The 12,427-nt window shown below is 40.0% G+C and overlaps 1 protein-coding gene across 1 annotated transcript in view; it reads right to left on the reverse strand.

The window, feature by feature from the left end:
• The window catches only part of ncana (neurocan a), an 86,715-nt gene that overhangs the window by 44,885 nt on the left and 29,403 nt on the right, over positions 1–12,427 (reverse strand). The window contains exon 3 of the mRNA XM_077222114.1: positions 892–1,266. Within this exon, the coding sequence (XP_077078229.1) occupies positions 892–1,266 (375 nt within the window). The remainder of the gene's footprint in view (positions 1–891; positions 1,267–12,427) is intronic.

Here is a 12,427-nt window from a genome sequence, read left to right on the forward strand (position 1 = left end):
TTCAATACATAAATACAATATTAAAAATATAAAATATTTGATAAATATTATAAAAAAATGTAAAAACAGCTAAAATTTTTAATAAACATTTAATTTTAAATGATAAAAAACTAATAATTATACATTCTAGCCCTTTTTCACAAAATTAAGGTAGAATTATTTATATACTATTATAGTATTTATTAATATTTTGAATGAGCTTTTATTTTTATATTTTCAGTTCATTTCCATTTTAAGTTAAGTTTTATAATTTTTTTTATATTTCTATTTAGCTTAAATTTATATTTGTTTCAGTTTTATTTTTAATGATTAAACTATTTAATCTAATATTTACATTTTAGTCTATTTCAGCTTTATTTCAATTAACAATAACAACACTGTTTCAATCATATTATCATATAAAATACGGGTAACACTTTACAATAAGATTCATTGGTTAACATGAGTTAATCTTAGTTAATATTAATTTGAGCATTTACTAATACATTGATAAAATCAAAGGTTGTAATTAGTTAACATTAGTTTATGCACTGTGAACTAACATGAAAAAACAGCTGGATTTTTATTAACTAATATTAACAAAGATGAATAAATACTGTAACAGATGTATAGCTCAATGTTAGTTAATACGTTAACATATGTTAACTAATGAACCTTATTGTAAAGTGTCACCAAAATGTGTATTAATGTTGAAAATTCAACTTGAATCCCGGATGATTTCAGGTCCTGTTTGGATCTCACCCGTGATTTCAAAGGTTTTATTTGTTAACATTAGTTAATGCACTGTGATCTAACATGAAAAACAGCTGTATTATTATTAACTAACATTAACACAGATGAATAAATACTGTAACAAATGTATTGCTCGTTGAACTAATGCTTGGATCTCACCGGTGATTTCCAGGTTGACTGTGTCCTGCTCGTAACTGTCTCCCAGAGCGACGTGGCATCGGAAAGTCCCGGAGTCGTTGGAGCGGAGCCGATCGAGCGCCAGCGACGCGTTCAGCTGGTTGTCGGAGTATCCGGGCAGACTGACCCGACCCGCGTACGCCTGATGAACCCGGACCACCCCGTCCCGGGCCGACAGCACCGTCCTCTCCCGGGCTCCTGAGTCGCGGGTCCAGTGGATGTAGGGGCCGTGTCCCGGGACGAGGGCTGGCGTCAGGGTGAACACACACGGCAGGAGCGCAGAATCTGCCAACGGGCGCCGTAAGGGAGGATGGGTCACTCTCCGGACACTCACCAGAGTCTCGGCGTCAGTCACGCCTGCCAGAGACCAGGAAGAAATCAACAGCTTTAAGTGCTCTTCAGAAAAATCTTACATTTGTGTGTGTTTTTTTATTTTTATTTTTTTATTCATCGGAATGGTCCGAAACTTGGTAAAGGTAAAATATGGACATGATTCGAACAGGTTAAATGGTCCTGAAAACACGAATTTTCCTCTAGTGGAAGCGTTCGGTACTGCGCCCAAACACATTCTCACTGAAAGCTCATTTACTGAGATATCAGGCTAAAACTTTGAACACAACTTTTTTAGATTTATGGCTTTGATTTTCTCACAGTTTTTCATGACAATAAACGTAAAATTCCTTTAACTTTTTTGTTCACTTTTTTAAAACTTTTTTCACATCGGCAATAATCTGCCAATTGTTTGAAAAGAGATTCTAGATTTACGACAGTTTAAGTTGGAAATGTAATTCTCAGGTCTATGCTAAAAATTGAATTAATAGGTTGATTTAGAAAATAAATAAATAAATAAAACCCTCTGTTGCTCTTCAGAAAAAATTTACATTTGTTTTTGTTTTCTAATTTTCTTCATCGGAATGGTCCGAAACTTGGTAAAGGTTTTGGCACTTGCTGTGTGAACCTCCCACCAAAAAATCATGGACGTCATTCGAACAGGTTAAATGGTTCTGAATTTTTTTTAAATATTATTTTTGCACATTTTTCATAACAATAAACGTTAAATTCTGTAACTTTTTTTTGTTCACTTTTAAAACTTTTTTCACTTCAGCAATAATCTGCCACAAGTGTTTGAAAAGAGACCAAACTTTAAAACATTCAAGATTTACGACAGTTTAAGTTGAAAATTGAGTTTTCAGGTCTCAAAAAGTGAATAAATAGGTTGATTTAGAAAAATAAATCAACAGATTTAACCCTCTGGTGCTCTTCAGAAAATGTTTTAATGTGTTTGTTTTAGAATTTTTTTCTTCATTGGAATTCTATGAAACTTGTTAAAGATTTTGGCACTTGCTGTGTGAACCCAAAAAAAATCATGGACATGATTGGAACAGATTAAACGGTCCTGAAAACACTCACACTTGTGCTCCTCGCGGAAAAAAATGAGCGCATTGTAAATGAATAGACACCAATTTCCTCTAGTGGAAGCGTTCGGTACTGCGGCCAAATGCATTCTCACTGAAAGCTCATTTACTGAGATATCAGGCTAAAACTTTGAACACAACTTGTTTAGATTTATGGCTTTGATTTTCTCACAGTTTTAGAGTAAAACATGTTTTTGAAAATATATATTTCATATAAAAATTGAAAATAGTATTTTTGCACATTTTTCATAACAATAAACGTAAAATTCTGTTTCTTGTTCACTTTTTAAAACCTTTTTCACCTCAGCAATAATCTGCCAAGTGTTTGAAAATAGATCTAACTTAAGTCTGTGTTTTAAAGCATTCAAGATTTACGACAGTTTATTAAGTTGGAAATTAAATTTTCAAGTCTATGCTCAAAAAGTCAATAAATGGATTATAAATACAGCGTAAATATAATTTAGTCTCATAAAATCCCCTAAAAATACTAAATATTAAATAAAAAACATTATCAAACCAATTAATTGCATTGAAATAAAAAAAGAAATTCTGTCATTTTTGACCGACACATAAAGCTGAATTAAAGCTAAATTTAAAGCTGAAATCTGCAATGTTTACTGAGCTTAAATCATGTGTGGTGTCTTATGTTAATAAAGGTTATGTGTGTGACGTCACCGTCGGCTGAGTGACTGCGGTTACACACACACCCAGTGGCAAAAATACAGAGTAGCAGCATTTGTTTTCAGCGCGAAATACACACAAAACACATCTAAAACGTGGAAGAGCTTTAAGATTGACCGTACAACTAGATTTGACAAGAAATCTGAGGTGTATTTTTACAGACTGCTGAAAGCTACAGAACAGAGAAGCAAATTAATCTTTGCAATTCACAGAAACAACTGGATCCAGACAGAGAAAGGCGGATTTACAGTTTCATTTTGTGTCAATATGCTGAATTTAGGGCTAAAAACATACCCTATATATTGTATTGTAATAGATTGAAGTTCAAGTTCCACTTTATTTATCCTTAGAAAAGTAAATTTAGTGTGCATTAGGATATCTAAAAAACATACACAGAAAAAAGCACCACCAGATAACAACAACACAGGACACACATCAACACATCGATGGAGACACTCCTTCCCTCAAAACCAATGACAGAATCCAATTGGATAGTAACACAGGTCAGTATGTCATAATGAACAATGACAGAAATAAATGAATAAATAAGCATATACCATATAAAGATTTCATAAGATGTCACTCAAGTGAATTCAGGTTCCTAATAGCCACGGGAATAAAAGAATCCCTGTATTGACAACTAATCAATTAAATATTTACCATCATATATTCTGCATAATTGGATGCTTTTAAATAAACAGTGACAAAAAAAACGATACAAGTTTTAAGGCTGGACGATATGATGATGTAGTTTTTTTAGTTAACGATAAATAACCTGAGCAGTCCAGATAATGAAAAGGAAAGTATAGTTTCAGAGAGTTATTATATTTTGATGAAAGATTATGAAGACAAATATTTCTACATGCACTGATGAATCATTCACAAGAGCGTGAGTGTGATTCAAGGAAGCAAAGAGGGACATTTCTATTTTACATCAAGAAAAGTCCAGTTTACTGTTCCTCGGGTTATTACAGCAAAAGCCGTTGTAATGTCCTCAAGAGTCAAACACAGAAAACACATAAATAGTATGTTTTCTTATCCATCTCAACACACTTCATTAAAACAGACAGAAACTCTCCAAACATTCCAGGTGTGAGTGGAAAAACACAAAGACGCTCTTTGAAGCTTCGCCTCTCAAACTGAGACTCGAGTGATTTTGTTCTTTTAGAAGAAAAGAAGGATATTCTACAGCTGAACTCATTATATTCTCTCACGGTCATGGACTGTGAGAGATGCTCTTATTAACTGGATCTCAGTCTGATGTGTGTTCATGTGCGTCTGAAGGAATTTAAGTACCTGTTTCCCTCCAGCCCCAGTAGATACAGTCTTAAAGTACCCCTCAGTTTAATAGTTCCTAATTTTGTTTAGGAGTCTCCATTGGGTTTACATGCATCCAAGATCAAAAACACTTTAATTGTCTTCATAATCTCCACTGCAGCATCAGCTCTTTTCTCTCAGTGTCTGAAACGGTTCGTTTGAAGATTCAGTCTCTCTAAACCCCGCCTCTCTGAGAGCAGCTCTGCTCTGATTGGTCAGATTGGCACAGTCTGTTGTGATTGGTCGAAATCAAACACTCATTATCATATCTGAATCTCAGCTCTTGATACTCAAGGTGTTTCTCAATGTCAAGGAAGGATCCTCGGAAGCCGTTATTTCGAGGATGCTATGTCATCGACATCCGTCGAAGGACTGCTCCAATGTCGAGGATCCTCAGAATTTCAACCAAGGACTGAGTCCTTCGTTCGAAAAATATCCCATACACAGGAAAGGATGCATATGTGTAGCCTTCGCGCTCTTAATCACCCACAATCCTATGCGCCAGCATTGCTATCTTGTTCAAAAAATAAAAAATGTCAGACGTTAGCGGAGTCGGAGCAATAACGGGGCACTATGCTTGTACATGTAAGTTACCATACATTTGTTATAACCGTTGTACATATAAGTAAAGTTTAACGTTTAAGTGCCAGTACAAATTACTACCGTATTGATATTACAAATTATACAAATATATACAAATTACGTTATTGATGGCTAACTGAACCGGACCTGTCATTTAGCTTGGTTGCCGTCACCGGCATTTCTTTTATAAATAACTAGTTAAGTTGTACAAAGTAATTTAATATGATTAGCAGAAGAGAATTCTTTTAAAAGCATTTAAAATCGTACTGGCCCCAAACTTTTGAACGGTAGTGTACATCACAACTTTTTGATCTTTTTGAATTTTTGCAGCGCCAAAAGCGGACATTTTCACTGACGTAATGACGCAATGACGTGCTCTTGCTAGCCTGTTCCATTACGTGTTCTCCGAATGCTAAAGAGGAGCCTCGCCTAGCCTCTGAAGGAAATGACTAGGAAGGATCAATCCTGCCAGGGAAGTATCCTTGACATTGAGAAACGGCTTCAGTGTTACGAACAGTAACGATGGCGTGGGTTTTACCGTATCAATCTCATCAAAGTGGATTTGCTTCGTCAGCAGAAAACAGCGTCTTCTCGACACGAACAACACAAACTCTTCCAGTCTCTATAAACTACAGTGTTTGAGGGCGGAGCTAAGATACGCTGTTCAGCCAATCAAGACCAGAGGCTGGCATTATGCTAATTAGTTCCAATCCTACACAGGTTCAGCAGGAAGTGAAGCTGAATTACTGACGACTCGTTTCAGTTCAGAATCACTTCTTTCTTTTAGGGGCTGTTTACACCCGGCCACTTCATGCGTTTCTCAGATCGGATCGGATAGTTATCTGATTTATCAAAACGATTCCATTTACACCTGGTCACATAAATGTGTTTTTTGCAAAACGGATATAAATCCGATCTTCAATTCCTGCTGACCTGCGCTATATGCAGATTTAATGGAGTTCACGTCACCGAAAGCAACAGATATGAGCTGCATTTTATTGATCATCCGCTAAAATCAAAATCAAAGACCGCAATAAGAGAGAGCGGCAAAAGCACTTTTAAGATCATTTCGTTTCTTTACTTTTAATGATGATGATTGTGTGTTAAGCGTCTGCGACTTACTTTCACTTTGATTTGCGATAGTTTGCTCGTTGTTTTGATGAATAGAGTTTCTCATCCGTGGTAATGCGTGTTGCAGTAGCGCCGTCATATCTGGCTATAACATTACATATAGCCTATATAACACGCTCTCACATGTTTATTTTTTAGCATTTTTGGGAGGAGTAACCTTTACATATGTGGTTTCAACAACCAGATTTATTTACACTTGTCCAGTTTCGTCTGTAATGCGTCTCAGATCTCCTCCTGATGTGGTTTGAGCGATCAGATTCAAACACGTCTCGAATGCGTTTCGGAGGGCATTTACACCAGGGGCCTCATTTATAAAACTGTGCGTAGGATCCTTACTAAAAGTGTACGTGCGGCATAAAGCTAAAAATGGCGTACGCAAAAAAAAATTCAGACTTATAAAACCATGCGTACGCCAGAACCTGCGCAGAATTCACTTTATAAATCCCAGTTAGCGGAAGATTGTGCGCACATGCGTCTCCTCCCTGAAACAACCATATATGGAGCTTACAACGCCTAGTTTTACTATGCATATCCTCATCTGCATATCATTTGCATATGATTATTCATCCACGTGATAACATGTTTAACGGTACAAGATATAAGGAAAATATGAAATGCGCCTGTGCTATCACATTAGTTACATTAAAGCTCCAGTAGGTCACTTTTGTAAACAAATATTTGTTAAAACTGTCATTATGTCCTGACAGTAGAATATGAGACAGATAATCTGTGGAAAAAATCAAGCTCCTCTGGCTCCTCCCTGTGGTCCTACTGCCATTTGCAGAAATACACCGCTCCCGTTCAGAAACAACCAATCAGAGCCAGGAGGAATGTCTTAGCAGTGTCAATCACGCTCGTGTACGCGCTGATCACCCCTCTCTTGCACAGCGCGAGCGCGTACCATCGTTCGTGTCTCTCCTGTTCGAACTCGTGAACGAATCTTTTTTCGAGTCATTTCGTTCATTCAACGAACGAAATGACTCGAAAAAAGATTTGTTCATTTTGATGAACGAGTACGAACAGGATCACGAACGTGCATCACAGAACAGAGCAAGGCGATCATTTGTGCTTATAAAACTTAAAGTATTGTATTTATTTTAGAAATGACCGATCGTTTTGCAAGATAAGACCCTTATTCATCGTCTGGTATCGTTTAAAGCCCTTTGAAGCAGCACTGAAACTGTCATTTGGTCCTTGAAACGTTTGTGTCCTATTGAAGTCCATTATATGGAGAAAAAGCCTGGAATGTTTTCATCAAAAACCTTAATTTCTTTTCGACTGAAGAAAGAAAGACTTGGACATCTTGGATGACATCGGGGTGAGTAAATTATCAGCAAAAGTTTTTTTTAAAGTGAACTAATCCTTTAACGTTATCTTACTAGCTATTTATAACTTGTAGAAAGAGTGCAACGTTATAAAGTGACATGTATTGCAAAATACATAATGATTTGAGGACCAAGTTTGTAGTCAAAGTATGGGCAGGCCATAGTCAATGTAAAACATATTGTTGATGTTTCGTCCCTATTAGTGAATGTTCCATAACTGTTTATAATCCGCCGTCATTGGTGGTCCTGTTTACTAGCCTGCGCGTTCACGGCAGGCTCCCCTGTGGGGGCTCCGCTGTGGGGGAGGAGCTGAGGAGGGAGGAGCTGTGGGGGAGGAGCTGTGGGGGAGGAGCTGTGGGGGGAGGTGCTGTGGGGGGAGGTGCTGTGGGGGGAGGAGCTGTGGAGGGAGGAGCTGTGGGGGAGATGCTGTGGAGGGAGGAGCTGTGGGGGAGGAGCTGTGGGGGAGGAGCTGTGGGGGGAGGTGCTCTGGGGGGAGGAGCTGTGGAGGGAGGAGCTGTGGGGGAGGAGCTGTGGGGGAGGAGCTGTGGAGGGAGGAGCTGTGGGGGAGGAGCTGTGGGGAAGGAGCTGTGGGGGAGGAGCTGTGGAGGGAGGAGCTGTGGGGGAGGAGCTGTGGAGGGAGGAGCTGTGGGGGAGGAGCTGTGAGGGAGGAGCTGTGGAGGGAGGAGCTGTGGAGGGAGGAGCTGTGGAGGGAGGAGCTGTGGGGGAGGAGCTGTGGAGGGAGGAGCTGTGAGGGAGGAGATGAGGAGGGAGGAGCTGTGGGGGAGGAGCTGTGGAGGGAGGAGCTGTGGGGGAGGAGCTGTGGAGGGAGGAGCTGTGGAGGGAGGAGCTGTGGGGGAGGAGCTATGAGGGAGAAGCTGTGGGGGAGGAGCTGTGGGGGAGGAGCTGTGGAGGGAGCAGCTGTAGGGGAAGGAGCTGTGGGGGAGGAGCTGTGGAGGGAGGAGCTGTGGAGGGAGGAGCTGTGGAGGAGGAGCTGCGGGGGAGGAGCTGTGGAGGGAGGAGCTGTGGAGGGAGGAGCTGTGGGGGAGGAGCTGTGGGGGAGGAGCTGTGGAGGGAGGAGCTGTGGGGGAGGAGCTGTGGGGGGAGGAGCTGTGGAGGGAGGAGCTGTGGGGGAGGAGCTGTGGGGGAGGAGCTGTGGAGGGAGGAGCTGTGGAGGGAGGAGCTGTGGGGGGAGGAGCTGTGGAGGGAGGAGCTGTGGAGGGAGGAGCTGTGGAGGGAGGAGCTGTGGGGGAGGAGCTGTGGAGGGAGGAGCTGTGGGGGAGGAGCTGTGGAGGGAGGAGCTGTGGGGGAGGAGCTGTGGGGGAGGAGCTGTGGAGGGAGGAGCTGTGGAGGGAGGAGCTGTGGGGAGGGAGGAGCTGTGGAGGGAGGAGCTGTGGGGGGAGGAGCTGTGGAGGGAGGAGCTGTGGAGGGAGGAGCTGTGGAGGAGGAGCTGTGGAGGGAGGAGCTGTGGGGGAGGAGCTGTGGAGGGAGGAGCTGTGGGGGAGGAGCTGTGGAGGGAGGAGCTGTGGGGGAGGAGCTGTGGGGGAGGAGCTGTGGAGGGAGGAGCTGTGGAGGGAGGAGCTGTGGGGGAGGAGCTGTGGGGGAGGAGCTGTGGAGGGAGGAGCTGTGGGGGAGGAGCTGTGGGGGAGGAGCTGTGGAGGGAGGAGCTGTGGGGGAGGAGCTGTGGAGGGAGGAGCTGTGGAGGGAGGAGCTGTGGAGGGAGGAGCTGTGGGGGAGGAGCTGTGGAGGGAGGAGCTGTGGGGGAGGAGCTGTGGAGGGAGGAGCTGTGGAGGGAGGAGCTGTGGGGGAGGAGCTGTGGGGGAGGAACTGTGGAGGGAGGAGCTGTGGGGGAGGAGCTGCGGGGGAGGAGCTGTGGGGGAGGAGCTGTGGAGGGAGGAGCTGTGGGGGAGGAGCTGTGGAGGGAGGGCTGTAGCGCAGCAGAGAGCAAGGGGGTTGGACCTGTAAGTTGTGCTTGTTCAAATTTTCAGGCTAAGTCAATATTTTCTCAAAACTCCCTACTGCAACTTTAATAAAAATTAGTAGCCTATCCTTGGCTTGCTTTTGAATAAATAAATCAAATAGTATAGAATACATTTCGGAGAAAGTTTTTCTTAATCTTTTCCACTGGCCAAAGAGTAATTTTAATTGATTTGTTTTTAATGGAAACAGATAGACCTTGTTGTGCATTATTTGCACGAAACCATTTTCTCAGACAATCTGTTATTATCATGATAAGCAATTATCTCTTTATTTAAAACATTAAAACACAGCATGCAAGAGGAAAAGTGTTCGAAAGCATTGCATCCACAACAAATATTTATATTTATTGAATATAAAAAATGTTGTAACTTCTCAGTAATGATTTCATGTAATTTAAGTGTTTAACTACATTAATCAGAATGGCATATTTAATCTAAATCTTTAAAACAGAAGTAAAACAAAGTTTAAATCATTGCTTTATTTATTTAAACTGTTATTGTGGACATGAACTGTATTTATGATGATTAGGACATATAATGAAGAGTTACGGTTTTAGATGCGCTCGCTGGCGCGGACATTTAAGAATGTTTAAGGATGATTAAGGATGTTTGCTTCATGTGATAGGCTTGGTGAGTGAAATTATATTTGTATATCTTTCTGTATGTATAATTTTCTTTAGATTTTCTGTCTAAAAGTGACCAAAAAGACATTTAACTCCAGCTCACCATCGGTGTCGCCAAACTGCTCCATCTCCGAAACTTTCGTACGCATGGGTCAGAGTTTGCGTGCAGGTGCGCAAATTTTCCCGTCAAGTTTGTTTTTTATAAATCACAACTTGTGCGTCGTAAGTGGCGTAGGCCTCTTTCAGGGCCTGTTTTGTGCGACCGCAACGGTTATAAATGAGGCCCCTGGTCTTTTCACGATCGGAGAGCTATCCTATCAAAGTAAACGCATGAAGTGGTCAGGTGTAAACATTCCCTTAGGAAAACTCCATTTATCTGCACTTTGATCTGTGAAACTTCATAGACCTTTTACATCCACAAACTATGGAAGCCTGTTTCCGCCACAGAATAAAACATTTTAAAAGATAATTGTGACTTTATTTCTCAGAATTGCGAGATATAAAGTCAGAATTGCGTGAAATAAAGTCGCAAATGCGTGTTATAAAGTCAGAATTGCGAGTTATAAAGTCAGAATTGCGAGTTAAAAAGTCAGAATTGCGAGATATAAAGTCAGAATTGCGAGTTATAAAGTCAGAACTGCAAGATATAAAGTCAGAATTGCGTGAAATAAAGTCGCAATTGCGTGTTAAAAAGTCAGAATTGTGAGTTATAAAGTCAGAATTGCGAGATATAAAGTCAGAACTGCAAGATATAAAGTCAGAATTGCAAGATATAAAGACAAAATTGCGTGAAATAAAGTCTCATTTGCGTGTTATAAAGTCAGAATTGCGTGAAATAAAGTATAACAAATAATTGCGAGTTTATATCTCACAATTCTGACTTTTTCTCAGAATTGTAAGAGTTTTAAACTCGCAATTGTGAGTTATAAAGTCCAATTCCATGGAAAAAAAGACTGACATTTTTTCCCTCAGAATAGTTTATATCTCACAATTCTGACTTTCTAATACGCAATTGCGACTTTATATCATGCAATTCTGACTTTATATCTCCCAATTGCGTATTAGAAAGTCATAATTGCGAGATATAAACATGCAATTTTTGAATGCAAAATAAAGTTTATATCTCATAATTCTGACTTTACAACATGCAATTGCAACTTTATATCACGCAATTCTGACTTTTATACGTCGCAATTGCGACTTTATTTCACGCAATTCTGATTTTATATCTAGCAATTCCGAGATGTAAACTCGCAAGAAAAAAAGTCAGAATTGTGAGATAAAAAGTCGCAATTACCTTTTTTATTTTTCATTCTGTGGGGGAAACAAGCTTCCATAACAAACAGCTTTATTACACACTGCATGAAAGTTACAGTAATATATGAAAAAGCATAATAGGGGCACTTTAATAGAGATGAAATACTTATCATGCACTGTACAGTACAAACACAGTCTAGCCTTTGTTGTCTAAAAGCTAAATGCATAAATGCAAAATGTATGTGAAAGTCTCCTGCAGAACTTCAGAACACTAATGGACTAAAATGAAGAGAAGAGAGAGATCCACTGTCATTTTAAACATGCAACATCATTATTCAGTCACAAATCTTCATAAATACTCCAGGTTATTTATAACTATGAAGAGCAGTTGTCATGTTTTCCGTCACCACAGACAATCATTTCAACCACTTACATTTCCTAGCCTGTAGAAACATTGAAACTGTGTTTACAGTAATTTGACTGTAAAGAGGGTTTCAAACCTGAAGCTGGTATTCTAGTTTATTTTCAGCTGTTCATGGAGCAAGTTAAAGATGTACACACTACCCTTTAAAAGTCTCGGATCAGTTACAAATGAATACTTTTATTGTTTCCACAAAAATATGAAGCTGTTTTCAACATATAAATGTTTCTTGAGGATCGAATCATATTATACTGATTTCTGAAGGATCATGTGAAAAAGACTGGAGTAATGATGCTGAAAATTCAACTTTGATCACAGGAATAAATTACACTTTACTATATATTCACACAGAAAACAGCTGTTTTAAATTATAATAATATTTCACAATATTTCTGATTTTACTGTATTTTTGGTCAAATAAATGCAGCCTTGGTGAGCAGAAGCGACTTCTTTAATAAGCATTAAGAAAATCTTACTGACCCCAAGATTTTGAACACTAGTGTAACTTGACAGAAGTTGGTAAGCGAGTTGTTTTACACTAATGTGCAAGTGTTATACCGTCAAAACACTGATAGCTGCATATCTTAAACATTTATTAGCGTCCTTGTAAGTGCATTACTGTAAACACATTTCCCATTGGTTTTTACGCACAGATGCTGTCCACAGATATTAAACAGTAAAGAATATTGCTTTAAGTGATAAAGTAAGAAAAGGAAATCTAATCTTCCAAATCCAGCCATGGTTGGTCCTCGCCAGCCTGAACAATCTGTGACGGTTAATGCAATGAAAA

Source organism: Siphateles boraxobius, unplaced genomic scaffold (assembly GCF_051911475.1).
Source record: "Siphateles boraxobius isolate OS27281-9 unplaced genomic scaffold, OSU_SipBor_1 86, whole genome shotgun sequence".
Lineage (NCBI taxonomy): Eukaryota > Metazoa > Chordata > Actinopteri > Cypriniformes > Leuciscidae > Siphateles > Siphateles boraxobius.